Source organism: Urocitellus parryii, chromosome 4, assembly GCF_045843805.1.
Source record: "Urocitellus parryii isolate mUroPar1 chromosome 4, mUroPar1.hap1, whole genome shotgun sequence".
In the NCBI taxonomy this organism is placed as follows: Eukaryota; Metazoa; Chordata; class Mammalia; order Rodentia; family Sciuridae; genus Urocitellus; species Urocitellus parryii.
In genome coordinates this window covers 180,332,100-180,349,376 of record NC_135534.1, presented here as the reverse complement: position 1 = coordinate 180,349,376, position 17,277 = coordinate 180,332,100, and the positions used below count along the sequence as shown (strand labels likewise).

Here is a 17,277-nt window from a genome sequence, read left to right as displayed (position 1 = left end):
AGAAAACATGTCTCAGCAGAAGAAAAAAAAAAACAGACCCATGATTTTATCTAATGGAATTGCACAGTTAACAATGGCCCTGAGAAATACTTTACATAACTTTACATAAATACTTTTTTAGTTGATAAGAATTACAATGAACTTTGGGCCTTGTTCTAAACCAAACCCTTTAATGTGCATGGAAGGCAAAGAATGAAGTTAGAATGGTTTGCACTTTCATTTTGGTTTTATTTTCCAGTTTTGGGGAGCTCACAGGAATCCCCACATAATACACTCTCAGAATGCTCAACTTTCATGTACTTTATTTCACTTCTACCCTATTTCTCTAACCTATAATGCAGAACTGGGCCACTATCCATTGACAAGGAAAGCACCTGGATTATCACATACAGCAGACAGACTTGCACTTCCCTTCCCTCCTCTGTCCACTCCATGGAGATGGGTCAGACTGGGCTCCATGTTCCTTCCTGTGTAAGTGTTGTACTGCTCTGTCTCGTACCCATACCAAGAAAGGGGACAAATGTTGCTAATGATTTCATCCAAATAAACTGTTTAAAGTCTGGTATATATAATTTCTAAAAGAGATAAGTACATCAGTAATCTGTTCTGTGTTGTTTTAAGCTTTTAAAACAAGATATTGCCTGGAATATCCCTTACATTAAATAGGATGCATGATTTTGCAAATTATCATCTTTATACCAAGAAAACAGGGTGAGAGTAGAAGAAATTATCAATGTGGAATTTAGGAATGCCCTAAATATAAGAAGAAATGTCAGGAGACAGAAGAAGAAACATGGAAAACCTGAGCAGCAAGAAAGCAGTACAGGATTACTATGAACCGCCAGCAACATGAAATTGTTTTAGTGGTTTCCAGGGTTGCACTAAATCTAACATGAAGAAGAGCTGACCAGTTTATAACTACTTCCTCATCAAAATTCAAATGCACCTATATGAGAAATGTCCCATAAAATGTCAAGTCTGCTTATATAATGGTCAGTAAGCAAAATTCCCTGACAGTAACATTTACAAAAAATTGTTTTAACCCAACTGATAAATATTCTACCTAGTGATAGAAAAAAAAATTTGCCACTTCTTTACATTAACTTCTTTACATTCTTCCTTAGAAACGTACATGCTACAAAAAGGTTACTACATCAGACTTTGTTTGCATGTTGTTGTTTGATTAGTGAAAATATTTATAACTAGGACACCGACAACAAACTTTTCAGTATGTCTTTTTAAATTCAAATTTATTATGGTTCTTAAGAAAATGTATGATTAAGGCATCCAAGCTCCTTTTAAGCTGTAATAAAAATGTTTTCAGATTTATTCTTTCAAAGTTTTATTCAATGTTGTATACACTTTAGTTTTCAATATAAAAAGATAATGAGATGAACAATTTATGATTTTATGTATTCAGGCAGAATGAAGAGAAATCATGCTGAATCAAACTCCCAAACTCAAACATCTGGGTAACTGAGTCAAATATTTTAAAGCTGATTCGTGTGTGCCTGTGTGTACATGTCTATGTTTATTATTTTTAACTCTACATGATTATCCAAAACTGATCTGAGTGAGGAAAATTAGTATAGCCAATTATTGTCAAACTCTTCAAATTCTAACAATTTCATCATTTCTTTCATAACAAAAAAAAAAAAGCAGAAGTTTTAAAATGCTGTAAGTACAGAACCAGATGACCCTTTCTTTCTTTAGCAAAAAACAGCTAACTTCCTGACTACACAGCTCTAAAGCTAACAGCTAAGTGGAATCTAGTTTCCCCAAAGCAGCTATGATGAACACCTGTAAACACGTTTTAGACAGGTAGGCCCTGAAGGGCTCACTCTGGGAAACAGAAATCTTGGAGGTCATTTCCAAATCCACTGCATCACAGCTGACTTTAGAAAGGCCACTTGACAACAGAGCCACATTCTTACATCTCATGCTCTTCATACCAAAGTTGCTGTATGAGCTGGGAATGTGGTTCCATGGTACAGCACTTGCCTGGCGTACGTGAGTGCTCTGGGTTGGATCCCCAGAACAGGGGTGGTGGGGGTGCTGCTATAGTCCACCACAGATCTAAATCCAAAAAAATATTAGAAAAGGATTTTCCGGGGAACATTATAAGACCCACCTAAAAACCCAAAGTTTGGTTTTAGTCTTTGGTGAAAAAAAAAAAAAAATGGTCATTTATTTTTCACTCTTGATTCTGTGAAGACTCCTGAAGACCAACTTTACTTTCTGTCCAACCGAGGCCTGCAGTGCCTGGTGCTCAGGGCTTCTTCAGAAGGTCTAAGTATTTGATTCTGGTTTTGAGGGAAGAGTGTGGTTTCTGTTTCTCTGGATGTGCTTCTTGTTCCCCTAGATTGTGTAACATTTCCCCTGACCTCACAACAGCCCTCTGAGAAGAGTAGGACAGACAAACCCTTTCCATGTCTATCAATGAGATTCAGCAGATGACTCACCAGGTGTCTCACCATTAATAAAGCTATGACACTAAAACCAAACGTTCAAGTTCAGAACTTCAATTTTTTTTTAACCCAAAAGCTTCAAAAAGGGGTGTGACTCTTTACTTACAAAATAACCTGTTGATTCAAACATCTGGATTAGTTATAGTCTCCCCTTTGAGATTGGCTACAACATTAATCTAGACCAAAATTTAGAATTCACTAGGAAATGATGGGCACAAATTTGTCCTTCATTATTTTGGATGCCCAAACATCTACCTGGCCTGAGTTAGGCAACCACTTTCCTGATATCCAAGAGAAAGGTTAAACTTAAAAAGCCACAGCTGCCACAAGAAAGAATGATGTAAGAGAAAAAGCTGCAGGAATCATACAGGCTCAGGGGAAACAGAATTCCCAAGGAAGTTACAAACAAAAGTATGCAACATTCATATGATCTTCAAGATTTTAAACATAAGAAATGAAATAGCCCTACCATTTTTTTTCCTACACAGCATAAAAATAAATGACTATTCAAACTAAAAATGCATGATTAAGGAGATGTAGACTGACTCTGAATTCCTCTTTATGAAGACTGCTTTAAATCTAACAAAAGAGACTCATCATCCTCCACTCTCACTTGAGGTTTAAAAGTAACCTTTAAAGGCTCTGGGGTTGGGACGTCCCCCCCTTCTCGGGGAGCATACCCCACCCTGGTGGCCTCCTGTTCTGTGTCACTGGGCTCATCAGTGTGCAGCTCATGGATAGGGCCCAGAGATGGGCTCCCTGCAATGATATCCACACCCATCTCCCTGTCCCCATCCAGACCTTGGGTCACTGTGGGGTCCTTTGCTTTCCTCAGGCTACGCATCTTAAAAGCTTCCTTTGAGGGAGCAGCATTAGAAATAGACTTCTTAAATCTCTCCCCTGACTGTTTCAGCCTCTCCCCCGACTGCCTTAACCTTTCTCGCCTCTCTGGAGTCACTATTCTAGTTCTAATTCTGTTCACTTTCTTGTCAAAATTCTGCCGTGTCTTCTGCATGTTTTCTTTGGAAAATGCCTTTTTGATGTTATCAATGCGCTCCTTGCCTGACTTTCTAAGCCTGGCAGATCTGCTTTCTTCAACATAATATTCTTCATCCGAAGAGAGATCTATTGGGGGATCAAAGGCTTCATCTTCCTCCTCCTGATTCTCAGTTAGGTTTCTGTCTTTAACAATAGACAGAGATGTTGGACACCGAATCTCTTCCTGAAGGACAAAAAAAAAACAAAGCATATTAGTGCTTCTTTTGTAGTAGAAAAACTCTTACCTATGGTCAACCTGCAGACCTCCTCCATAATCCTTTCTCTGCTGCTCCTTAAAATAGACTCCTATAGTGCAAGAATTAAAATCAGGAATCAATAAATGGGATGGATTCAAACTAAAAAGTTTTTTCTCAGCAAAAGAAACAATCAGTGAGGTGAATAAAGAGCCTACATCTTGGGAGCAAATTTTTACCCTGCACACATCAGATAGAGCACTAATCTCTAGGGTATACAAAGAACTCAAAAAGCTAAACACCAAAAACACAAATAGCCCAATTAATAAATGGCCAAGGACCTGAACAGACAATTCTCAGAAGATGATAAATCAATCAACAAATATGTGAAAAATGTTCAATATCTGTAGCAATTAGAGAAATGCAAATCAAAACTACTCTAAGATTTCATCTCACTCCTGTCAGAATGGCAGCTATTAACAATACAAACAACAATAAGTGTTGGCGAGGATGTGAGAGAAAAGGCACACTCATATATTGCTGGTTGCCTGGAAACTGGTGCAGCCAATATGGAAAGCAGTATGGAGATTCCTTGGAAAACTGGGAATGGAACCACAATTTGATCCAGCTATCCTTCCCCTCAGTCTATACCCAAAGGACTTAAAAACAGCATACCAGGGAAACAGCCACATCAATGTTTACAGCAGCACAATTCACAATAGCTAAACTGTGGAACCAACCTAGATGCCCTTCAGTAGGTGAATGGATTAAAAAAATGTGCTATATATACACAATGGAATATTACTCAGCAATAAAAGAGAATAAAATCACGGCATTTGCAGGTAAATGGATGGAGTTGGAGAATATAATGCTAAGTGAAATTAGCCAATCCCCAAAAAACAAATGCCAAATGTTTTCTCTGATATAAGGAGGTGGATTCATAGTGGGGTAGGGAGGGGGTGTGCATGGGAGGAATAGATGAACTATAGATAGGGCAGAGGGGTGGGGGGGGCATGAAGTTAGAAATGATGGTGGGATGAGATGGACATCATTATCCAAAACACATGTACAAAGACATGAATGGTACGAATATACTTTGTATACAACCAGAGATACGAAAAACTGTGCTCTATATGTGTAATATGAATTGTAATGCATTCCACTGTCATATAACAAATTGGAATAAAAAAATTATTTTTAATTGACCTTTCTCAGGTTTCTCACTTGTTGTCCCTTTTCTCACACATTATCTTCACCTTCCCCCTTCTCCTAAGATGAAGACCCATCTAAATGATGATCAGACTGCTCCACCCGGATATAACACAGACACCTCAAACTGAGCACGTCCAAAAATCAACACGCACCCACCATCCTCTCCACTTGTACTTTTCCTGTACCTTCCAGCACCAATAACCATCCACGTGCTACAGAAGACAGAAACCTCAGAATCGTCACACCAAAGTTTCCTCTTCTTGCCTCACATTCAACAGTTTGCCAAGTATTGTCACCTAGTCCCCTCTCCCTTCACACTTTTCTACCAATGTCTTAATTCAGGTCCTTGTCATCTGAGGCCTGAACCTGTGCACTAATTCCTTACTTCTACCTTTATAGTTTGAGCTGATCCTACTTTTCCACTTCTCCAGACCAGCAACACACAACACTCTCAATTCCTCCAGCACCAACAATGCCAGATATGTCAAAAGAATGAGAATTGAACTGGAAAACGTAACACACATGGATGGCCTTGAGAGTTAGACCAGCCCACAGATGTAAAGAAACCCAACTCAATACTTACGGATCACTTCTAAAAATAAACAGGCAAAACTTAAAGACCATGAGGTTTTTAACTACACCATGAATGACAGTTTTCTAAAGAAACTGTTCCTACTTGAGATTAATTCTATTCAATTAAAAAAAAAAAGAGAGAGAGAGGGCTGGGTTGTGGCTCAGTGGTACAGTGCTTGCCTGGCCCATGTGAGACACTGAGTTTGATACTCAGCACCACATAAAGATGGATAAATAAAATAAAGGTATTTTGTGTCCATCTACAATAACAAAAAAATTTTTAAGATATAATAAGTACACTAGAGGGACTGGGGTTATGGCTCAGCGGTAGAGCACTCGCCTCCCACGTTCGAGACCCTGAGTTCAATCCTCAGCACCATATAAAAAATAAATAAATAAACAAGTGAAAGGTGTTGTGTCCAACTACAACTAAAATATAAATTTAAAAAAATATATATAATAAATACACTACATATTCTAAAACTTAGCCTGACAGTCAGGAAGGAATCCCTGGAACCTTATTTCTTTGAATACTTACTTCAAATTAAATTCTTTGGCTACAGGATTGCAGTGTCTATGAGCTTAAAAAAAAAAAAAAAAGCAGAGGTGGGTGTATCATAACTCTCTGATGAATCAGATGCAGCAAAAGTAGTCCCCCCCACCCCCTTCCTGACACCTGCTGCAGGGAGTAGCTTCAGCAACACAGTGTGGGTTGGTCTGGCCTAAAAAAGGTATAATTAGAAAAGGAAGGAGCGGATAAGTTAATTACTGCTTGGTAGGGAAAAAACCCTCACAATCTTGCTATGACAACTTCAGATATAGCTTGCCTCTGAAATCACACACTCCTCTCCCCAACTACACAACAAATAGTATAAAATCAGGCTTAAAACCAAAGCAAAATGCCAGGGACGGTGGTGTGTGCCTGTAATCCCAGTGGCCTGGGAGAGGCTGAGACAGGAGGATCACAAATTCAAACTTAGCCTCAGCAACTTAGTGAGGCCCTGACTCAAAGTAAAAAACAAGGGCTGGGGATGTGGCTCAAGCGGTGGCACGCTTGCCTGGCATGTGTGCGGCCCGGGTTCGATCCTCAGCACCGCATGCAAACAAAGATGTTGTGTCCGCCGAAAACTGGACTGGAGGATAAATATTGAAATTCTCTTCTCTCTCTCTCTCTTTTAAAAAAAAAAAAAGTAAAAAGTAAAAAGGGCTGGGGATATAGCTTGGTGGTTAATCATCTCTGGGTTCAAACCCTGGTACTCCCACCTCCACCCCCCAAATAAAAGTAAAACAGATGCAGAGTCAGAAAAAGTAGTTGCTATGGAAACTCTGTTACAACTCTTCTGAGTTAGCAATACCATGAGTTAATGGGAAGAATCAAAGATTGTAGTTGATCTTCAATTATATTTGTTTATAAAAGTCTAGGTTAAAAAAAATTTTTGTAACATGTTTTTGACTCAAGGGTCAGAGTAAGCTAAATTTGACTGAACATCCATATATCCAGGGGATTTTAGGAACATATAAGAATCTAAGGGAATAGTCAAATATCTCCCTTGGCCATTTATGTTTCTGATACCACAAGTACAAGAAGATATAGTACAAGTCCTAGCTTGCAGGATGAGAGGGGTCATGAAGAAAATGTGTTCACATCGTAACTGTTTAAGAAATGCCAGGTACTTTTTAAAATGCCAATATTCAGGATTGGGCGGAAACTTAGCCATACACAACTTTAGGAGATATGAGATCAAAAGATTACAGCCAAGAAAATATTAGTAGAGGGAGTGTCTCCACATAATCATTTATACACATTATGAAAAATTTAACTAATAACAACCAACAATGTGCATGTCATATACACTGTTCTAACATAACATAAATTTATGAATTCAAGTTCTATATCCATTGTTAGATGTCAGTATCTTTTCTCTATTTGCTTATAGAAGAATGGCAGTTGCTTTTTTTAACTTTTTCTGGTAGTTGTAGATGGACAGCATGTCTTTATTTTATTTGTGGGGTGTGTGTGTGTGTGTGTGTGTGTGTGTGTGTGTGTGTGTCCATGTGTGTTTATGTGATGCTAAGGATGAAACCCAGTGCTCATATTTGCTAGTCAAGCGCTCTGCCACTGAGCTATAGCCCTAGCCCCAGCAATTTTTTTTTTGACAAACTACTGTTTACTCTGAACAACTTAATTTACAAAATCTTCATGATATTATAAATCTTATAATATTATAAATGAGATTTGGGGGCTGGGGATGTGGCTCAAGCGGTAGCACGCTCGCCTGGCATGCGTGCAGCCCAGGTACGGTCCTCAGCACCACATACGAACAAAGATGTGTGTCCACTGAAAATTTAAAAAAAAATTCTCTCTCTCTCTCTCTTTAAAAAAAAAAAAAGAAATGAGATTTGCCTTAAACTAGTATCTCTCAGTTCCTTTAAGTAACTCTAGGGGCTCAAAAAAAAAAAAAAGTATGTTGCTAGTAAGTTATAGGGAATGAACAGGTGAATACAGAAACATAGCAACTTAAAAAAAAGGAAATATGTTGATGGACAAACAGTCAGAACTTTTAGGAAACCTCTTCACTGTAAGTTGTGTAAATCTGGGCTAGCACCTCATCCACTGCTTTGTACTAAAGTCCTCAAGAAAAATGTCAGATGCCAAGTGTGTTTCCTGGCAGGCCATGCGCAAGCAGAGGATGAGATATACCAATTACTGCAAATACCCCCAGAAGGAGAATCAAAGAACAGATATCACATTGTTCAATATCAAACCTAGATCCTCACTACACATACCTAACCCTGGACCTGGCCTCTGAAAGTGATGTGAAATGTTTCAGCCTGAAGAAGGGCCTCTAGGGACCTGGAAGGAAAGCAAAATGGTAAAGACTGCTAATGGAATAGTCCACTCTGTCCACCTTTGAAATCAGCATCCTTCTCTTTCCTTCCTATTCTTTTCCCTAACTAACCTACAAGCACAAGCTTCTAAAAACAGATTTAAAATACCTCTCTAATGCTAATGTAACTCTCATCAGTCAACAGAGGGCTATGGAGAATTAACCAACGCATAGAGAATACTGTGCAGAGTTATAGGCCACCTCCCTAGTAGTTTGCAAATATAATCCAACTGTCTTCCTATATCATTTTGTTTTTATTCTTCTATGGTTTTTCCCCTATGCACACAGGCATCCATCTTAAAAATATAGTTTTAATATGTACCGGTGAACATTCCTGCACATATTTCTGATGTCATGCTTAGAAAAAATTCTTTGACATGAAATTTTGGAGTTAAAGGCTTGGGTACTTTTAAAGTTTTTAATATACATCACAGAATTGCTCTCAAAAAATGTTGCATCAATTAATACTCCTGCCAGCAGAACATGAAACTGGTTGTTTTCTCCTACACTTAAACTGAGCATATGTTTTAGTAACTGCCAGTGTTTAAATATGTGAAAGATGAATTCTGTTCTTACTTATTTCATCCTTTGTGAGCTGCCAGATAATGACTTTCCTGGTTTTTGTTTTAAACTGTGGGAAGAGAGTTCCAACTTTTCCTTTTCATTTGTAAGAGTTTTAAAAATATATTGTACACATTATGCATTTGCCATAAATATGCTCCTATTTCAAAAATCTTGAGTGCTGAGCAGGATTCTAGGAACTTAGCTCAATATATTATTATATTAAATAAGCTAAGTAAAGAGACTTTGCAATCAGATAAATAGTAGTTTATGTGACTTCTGTATCTTTGGTATTATAATAACAATGTAAAAATGATTACTTGATTGTTAGGAAATAGATATTGTTTCTTATTATGACAAATGTAAAAATTCCCATAGACAAGTATATATTCTGAAAAGTTTGTATTTTGGGCTTTGTAGACTCTCCATGATGAGAAAAAAGATTATTGTTGGGGTACTGAACTCCAGTTTCTTCATTTTTTATTGTGCAGCTGATCAAACCCAGAGCCTTGGACATGCTAGACAAGCATCCCTGCCAGTTTCTTCTTTTTTGCAACAAGGAGTTGTTTTAAACTAGAGATCTCTTAGGTGGTCTCTAATTCTAACATTCTCAAAGACTACAAGAGGGCATCATGCTAATAAGGCTAATATACTAAAAGAGCTTCAGCAATATTAAATTTCAAAGGGAAGAAATAGCCTAAGCTATGAGCCACACAGTTCACATTACATGAAATGGTTGAGAGCTCAAAATACTGATATGAAAGATAGTGCACTAGTTAACATAGAAATGGTTTTGTTCTGAGGTCCCTTCTAATACAGAATTCTACCACATTAATATATACAATGGCTAAGATGTGACACTGGAAACCTCTGATATGACCTGTTGACAATTAAAGAATATAAGAGATAACAGAAATCAAACTGAACACAAGTGCAAGCTTACCTGGAATATCACCACACGGAATTTATTTTTCTTCATTATTTCCTCTTGCTTGGTTTCAACTTTTGTCACATGAACTTGCTGCTTCTCCACCCGGGCCTTCACATCTTTAATGTGAGCACTGACTTTTCGTGTTTTCTCAAACAGCTTGTTAATGACATAGCCTGTATTGCTATGTGACTGTGAAAGCTTCAACAGGTCAATCTGAACAGATTTTATGGCATTTTCCATCTCCCTGTGTCTCTCTTCTATTCTCTTCTGGCTTGCCTGCACAGTGTCCACAATGGTGGCTACCTTGTCCAGCACAGTGACAATGGTAAGAGCAGCATCTTGGTCTTCATCCTCGGTAATACTCGACAGGCGATTCTGGGGGATTTTATCAGCATTTGAAGCAGACCCATTCTGTTCCATTTTATTTATTTCTTAGTGAAAGATGTCCTACTGCAATCAATTCAGACACCTGGAGCACAAAGCCAGCTCAATAACAGGCAACGGAATTGCTGAAAGGGCTGGAAACCCCACCCCTGGAGAACGGACAAGTATTTATAACGACAAATACCCATCCGTGACTGTTCTGCAATATGAGCCCTTGCAAAGGACCCGGGACTGTTCCAAACATGCTTGCTGACTGACTAAGGGACTCAAATAGGACTGTGTGGGTAGAAGAGGAAGGCTTTTTAAAAAAGTTCACTAAAGCCACCATGTTACTAATATTAAGCCTTGAAGCCAAGTAATAAAGCAAATTCCAAATACTGGCTGAAGCTTTGGTCTTTAGATAATTTCAAGCAGTATTTGTAAAATCAAAGGGGTTTTATGAACTGAAATCTGCTTTTCCTACTAACTTTACCTATTTTATACACTTGATATATCAGTATCAAAGAATACTGTAAATAAACACACCGAAAGAGGCCATATAGTGAAAACATTATATTATAACATGCTTTTCCAAACCAAATATTAAAATTAATATTTAATTTCAATCATTATTCTTTAAATTCTACATGCATATTTTTGAGTATCTAAACTACACATTAAACAGCTCAATACAGTCTACTCACACTTCAGACCTTTAAACACCAACAATCTACTAATATAGCTATGACTACAGGACAAATTTGGATAGAGGTCTTAGGTCATTTTTAAGCTCACTTTAAGAGCACCAATCAGTAACAATCATTTTTGTATTGTATTTACAAATACTGGTACAATTTGTTTATGCATGTTAAAACAAATATTTTGTTTAAAAATGAATGTGTATTAAAGTAGTTTCACTGACAGTGTAGGCTTTATTCCAATCTGTTTGTTAAAAGCCTATTTTAACAACACCTAAATCTACTTTTCAGTGATCTGTCGCATCATTACTACCAGGTACTTTTTCAAATTATGAGAATTATTTTTTCAAAGAGAGGAATAAGCAAATTCCAGTCCATACATCTTATAAATATTTCACATCTAACACACACAGCTTTACAGTTCATGCGGTAGGCAGTGTCTAAAAAAATCAGGTACTAAATCTCAAAAACATTTAAATATCTATTTAAACACAGTGTCTTCTAGAATATTTTTTTGTAAGAAAAGTAATCTGTAAACATCTTTAATTTTAGTTCATGCTTGGTCATTTGCTGTGGTTATTGTAGAAGAAGTGAGTATGACTTTATAACCATTTGTGAAGTGGGTCCATTTTTGCAAAAATATTACATTCCATGGGTAAAGAACTAGCCTTGGAATTACCATGTGGTACAAATTTGTTAAATCAATTTCTGCATTTAAAAACATAAAACAAAGACTTCTAAACAGTCCAAAACTGTTGTAGCTGAATATTCTAAATACAGGCCAACAGTACTACACTAAAAATGTCCAAAAATAAGGCCTCTGAAATAAATATTCCCATTCTTTAAAAAAAGACATAATAAGTGTACATCACATGGTCAGTATACATATAAAAGTCATAAATTTAAACCATTCTGGATGAAGTATCTGAAGTAAAATGACCTAGGTTTTGCTTCTGTCGACGTCCTCTATTGTTTTTGGGACATTTTCTGTTGCATCAAGGAAAAAAAAAGGAAGAAAAAGACAATTTTGAGCATTTTGTTAAGGATATTTCAAATGTTTTCAAAGTAGCACACACTTCACACATAAAGCCCCATTGCATGCAATCACATGACAAGCAAACAAGAAGCTATTTGGTGCCAAGACAAGATGAGGGCAAACAATGTCAGGTTGCTACCTTCCCCCAAAAGCAGGACACTGGAAGGATCAGACATATGGTTAGGGCCAGACACAAATAGAACTCATTCCCAGTGTCCATCCTACTACATCTGTACCCCTGAGGGAATGCCTTTCCCTCCTCCTGCCTGGCAACTCCCCAGCCACATAGATTGATAACATGAAATCAGTAACAGCAAAAAGGGCCTTGGCTGTGTACTTCCCGGAGCATTATGGCACCTTCAAAATGATTTTTAAAACAAGCTTAAATGAAGGAAGTTATCAGGAAAAGTAAGCTTATTAGCCTCATATATGAATTACTCTACATGTTACTTTATTTTTATTTTTTTTAATAATACTACAGATTGAACCCCGCTCTTTACACATGCTGGGAAATCACTTATACCATTGAGCTACATCCCCTGCCTGAATGCCTACTGATTTTAGAAAAAGACTCAAAAGGAGATGTTTCACACTGTGCTGGGCACACCACAGAACCCCTTGGGAACTGGGACCCCGAGGATAAGGGATATTCCTGGATTCTGCTCTCATTTTACTGTGATTTTTCTCTATGGCACTGTAACTGCTCTTGTGCCTGCCTGTTAGATTGGAAACAGCTCCTGCTATGCATAGGTGCTATATTATGTAGAATAGAATAGAGGGGCTGGGATGAATTCCAGTAATTTGGGGTGTAGACTTTGCTACTAACTTGCTATTGCAATCTCAATTTTCCTCTATGTAAAATATTAAATTAGGAGTTAGACTAACCTCTATAATCTTTGGTTATAAAGGAATTCATAATTTGATGGAAAGTCCTATAACAACCAGTGTTCCTACTCTCACATTCCATACTTTTACTCAATTTCAAAGAGTTGCTTTGCCTTGACTTGAAAGCCTTGATGATAATACTTCCATTTTATGTATAGTTTTCAAAAGTTTCATCTTGCTAATCCTCAAAATTACTTTGAGGTAAACAGAGCTGGAATCATCTCCATTTCATAAATTAGGAAACTGGTAGACCTCTTCAACCAGCACTAATTCACTAGGACCTTGTGCTGGAAAAGTTAAGTTGGTCAGTGGGAACATTCTTTTAAAGGAAGATTCATCACAAGCAATACCATGTGATATGTGGACAGCTGTCCCACAATGGACTGTGTGGAAGAGGCACTCCTTAAAAATTCAATGGAGATAAGTTCAAGCATAATTATAACATTCCAAATCCAAGACTGCAAGACATTCTAGGGGAGATGTCACAACCAAAAAAACAAGGAAAAATATGTGATAAAAGCCAATGAGGGCTGGGGTTGTGGCTCAGTGGTAGACCCCTTGCCTGGTATGGGGCACTGGATTTGATCCTCAGCACCACTTAGAGAAATAAATAAAATAAAGGTATTGTGTCCATCTAAAACTAAAAATATTTTTTTTAAAGCCAAAGAGATGATTCTTTGGTTGCAGAGACAGTGGGCAGTGAAGACTATGGTGTCCAAGTGGGCAGGAAGGCAGCAAATGGACGTGGTCATAAACTCGAGGGTACCAACTTAACAAGTACCCACTAGGTAATTTTAATTTAGGAGTTGAAGATCACAGCACACTGAGAGTAGAATCACAGAGTAGGGCAAAGGTGAATTAGGGGTTACAAAAGGGCTGAACTAATTCTATGACCTTGAAAACGGTACTTCTCAACTCAGAGTTTAGTTTCCTCACTTTTCCAAAGGAAGAGGTTATCTCTAAGCCATTTCTCGGTGTCTCCAACATCCGTTGATCCTCTTAAGTTGGCCTATCACTTGGCCTCAAAAATCTTTCCTTCCCTTTATTCCTTCTTTCATCTTCCAAATCACATACTACCCCACTCCTGCTTTTACTCCAATGTTAATACCCTAAGGCATAATCCCCCCCACCCAATATCAGATATCTTCTCTATTCCAATGAATTTTGCACATGACCCTTTGACTAATGCTTTGGAAAATGGTTTATACTAAACCCTTCCCTGCTCAAAAACCCTAGACTATTATAAAATCAAGTTTGAACCCAGCTCTCATGCAATAGGCATGCCTAACAAATCTATTTCCCAGCATGACTGCCATGGACCTTCCTCTTGATGGTTCAGCAGAAGATGAATGATTTGGGAATCGACAGCACTGAATCCAAACCAAGACACTTCTATTTACTAGTTACCGGATGACCACAGGCAAACTAGTTAATCTCTGAGCCTATATTACATGGCCACAGCCAGCCTGCTTTTGTGTGATTTTTTCCTATCTTTTCTTCCTATTGTCACTATTAGTATGTCTTTGTGTCCCTGCTTTGATCTACTGCCCAATTTTATACTCAGTAGTCTTGCCTAAGGGAAGATCGTCTGTTCTATGGAATGAAATGCACTGACTTTAGTACCTGATTTTATGAAAAATATCTGTTACTCAGAGAACATTTTTTAATCATTTCTAGATTTATCATTTTAGCTCCAGATGGCTGAGACTACTGAAGGGCTGGCTTCTATTCAGATTTTAGTTAGAAGGGCCATAAATCCAATACGGACTGCCAATATCTGTACTTGATGTGTACCAATCCCCTTTCCAAAAAATGGAGGAAAGTATAAAAATGAGGTTTATCTGTGCCAAGCCTTAAAGGAGACAGAAAGAGGTGAGCAAGAAGAAAGACAGGGGCTGGAGCTGTAGCTCAGTGGTAGAATTTTTGCCTAGCATGTGTGAGGCACTGGGTTCGATTCTGAGCACTACATATAAATAAATAGAGTTCACTGACAACTAAAAAAATTAAAAAAGGAGACTGGGAAGTACGAGGACATTTTCTCTGACATTTCTCAGGTCTAGTTCAGTTTGACATATTCAGTTTGGAAAACACTCATTCATGCCAATTGTGCTCCAAATAAGTCCTTTAATTTATGATAAATGGTTTAATTTATGATGCAGAATTTAAAGCCTATTACTTATCACTGTAATCTAGAGTATGAAACAATGTTAAGACAATGATGTAAAAAGAAAAGTAGTTATGTTTAACCTCTGATTTCTTCTTTTGTTATTATAGTATTACAGATAAAGCATATTATCAGGGCATAAAACACATTGTGGCCCATAGGGCTTAAAACATTTCTGCATGGCTCTTCTGTACATCTACAGAACATTTTAGAAATTCTACTACTATTATTATTGTCCCTGAATACACTGCTCAAGTACACAGTTCCAAGATCCCTAAATTCCTTTATTTCACAGACTGTTCTCATAGTCTCTCTGCCTGTAACCCTGATAATGAGTTCTGACCCACGTATTAAAGAAGCAAGACAGAGAGAGGGCAAACCCACATGGAAATATCAAGGAATGGACCCCTAGGCTTTTCCCTAATATACTGAAGCAAACTTAAAACACCTATCATGAAGGTTTGCTTCAAAGTTTCTCTGTATCTTAACAGCCACCAACCTCCAATTTTAGGGAGTCTGATGTTGTTTGGGTGCTGGAGACTGAGCCCAGGGCCTTGTGCATGCCAAACAGAGCCTACCACTGAGGTTCAGCCCCAGCCTACAGCCCACCCTGCAGATGAGAGCTGACATTTCTTACATCATTACCTACCTTGTTATGCACATGACAATCGCTACTATGATGGCAATCTGCACAGCTCCAATAATGGCTGCAATAAGAACATGAGTGAGCTTCTGCCTACTTGGCACTACATAGAGAATACTAAAGTCTGTCTTTTCACAGTGCTGTCCAGTGTAACCAGATTCACATCTGAAAGGGAACAAAAGGAATTCCAATGAGAATTGCAAATTCTTATGTTGTCAAGTTTCTAAATTAAAAGACACAATAAAATTTAAACAGGAATAGAAAGTCACTTTCCTATCACCTGAAAAAAAAAAGCCATCTGTATATTTTCCTATAGTCTTTTTGACATGCCTATTTTACATAGTGCCTTTTTTATTTATTTTAAATCAGATTAATTTGAAGTTGCTAGGTTATATAGTCTTTGTTACCATCATTTCAAAATAAAATTACAATACTCCCTTCAGTGATTACAATGCAGTTAACTGATCTGCTCCTCATTCTAAGACTTAGTCAGTAGCTTTGGACTTTTTGCAATTATAAAATAAGTATGGTAAGCACCTAGTGAAAGTGACTTTCTATGTAGGTATTCCACAGGCTTAGTTATATAGCTGGGTTACTCAATAAATAGTCATAAACATTTATAGTTCTGTGAACACAATACCAAATTATACTCAAGACTTTTCAGTATACGAAGCACAAACATTTAAGATGCAGGAAGGAGATGAAAATAACTTATTAATGACAAACAGAGCAAAGCAGTCAAGTAGGCACTAAGCTTAGAAATCATCTGAACTCTAATTAAAAGTAAATACAGGAGCTGGGGTTGTGGCTCAGTGGTTTAGTACTTGCCTAGCATGTGTGAACACTGAGTTCGATTCTCGGCATCACATATAAATAAATAAATAAATCTAAAGGTTCATTGACAACTAAAAAAACTTTTAAAAAAGTAAATACAAAGGCAACATCATTGGCTGATACTTTAAAAGGGGGGAATATTTAAGATATTGAACAGAAAATTCACATTGGTAAGTTGACAGAAGTGAAGCATATAAATTAGCCAAGCTTCTGTTTGAACTGATTAATAAAATATGTGATGTGTAAGGACAGTGTGTGTATTTATTGATGTCCCAGACCTTGTTAGAAAAGGATTTGAGGCAGCTTAGCCTAAAGCCCACATTACAATACCAGAAACAAAAGGAAACAAGGAAAGCCAGGGTGATATGAGTTTACCAGCCCAGTCCCTGAGGTTCCTGGACACCTGTCAGGAAGTTTCACATTGGGCTCTAAGCTTCCAAGCAGACAGACAGACAACAGTAGTGAGGCAGACACACAGCTCAGACAGTAGAACTGAGTACCCAGAAATAAAGCCACAAATCTATAGCCAACTGATTTTTGACAAGAATACTAAGACAATGCAATGGGGAAAGAAGGATGCTGGGACAACTGGATACTCACATGGAAAAGAACAAAGCCTCCTCCTCCCAATATACACAAAAACTGACTCAAAATGGATCATAAATCTAAATCTAAGAGTTAAAGCTATAAAATTTCTAGAAGAAAATATAGGGGTAAATCTTTGTGACCTCAGATCGGACAGTAATTTCTCATATGTGACACCAAAAGCAACAGCAACAATAACTATAA

At 37.6% G+C, this 17,277-nt stretch overlaps 2 protein-coding genes across 2 annotated transcripts in view; both read right to left on the bottom strand.

The window, feature by feature from the left end:
* Positions 1 to 1,235: 1,235 nt before the first annotated feature.
* Cavin4 (caveolae associated protein 4) lies at positions 1,236 to 10,409 on the bottom strand. The gene is made up of 2 exons (XM_026415121.2): positions 9,878 to 10,409; positions 1,236 to 3,690 (listed from the first exon to the last, which is right to left on the bottom strand). Exons 1-2 carry the CDS (start codon positions 10,283 to 10,285, stop codon positions 3,028 to 3,030), a joined length of 1,071 nt encoding a protein of 356 aa, XP_026270906.2. The 5' UTR covers positions 10,286 to 10,409; the 3' UTR covers positions 1,236 to 3,027.
* Positions 10,410 to 10,788: 379 nt separating this feature from the next.
* The window catches only part of Tmeff1 (transmembrane protein with EGF like and two follistatin like domains 1), a 91,772-nt gene continuing 85,283 nt past the window's right edge, over positions 10,789 to 17,277 (bottom strand). The window contains exons 10-11 of the mRNA XM_077797353.1: positions 15,661 to 15,819; positions 10,789 to 11,913 (exon numbers count right to left, since the gene is read on the bottom strand). Of these exons, the coding sequence (XP_077653479.1) occupies positions 11,829 to 11,913; positions 15,661 to 15,819 (244 nt within the window). The 3' untranslated portion in view covers positions 10,789 to 11,828. The remainder of the gene's footprint in view (positions 11,914 to 15,660; positions 15,820 to 17,277) is intronic.

Excerpts from the sequence above, each read along its gene's own strand:
- Cavin4 (XM_026415121.2), bottom strand. The coding sequence starts at position 10,285 with ATGGAACAGAATGGGTCTGCTTCAAATGCTGATAAAATCCCCCAGAAT. Across the intron at positions 3,691-9,877 it reads TCCGTGTGGTGATATTCCAG|GAAGAGATTCGGTGTCCAAC; the intron begins GTAAGCTTGCAC and ends TTTGTCCTTCAG.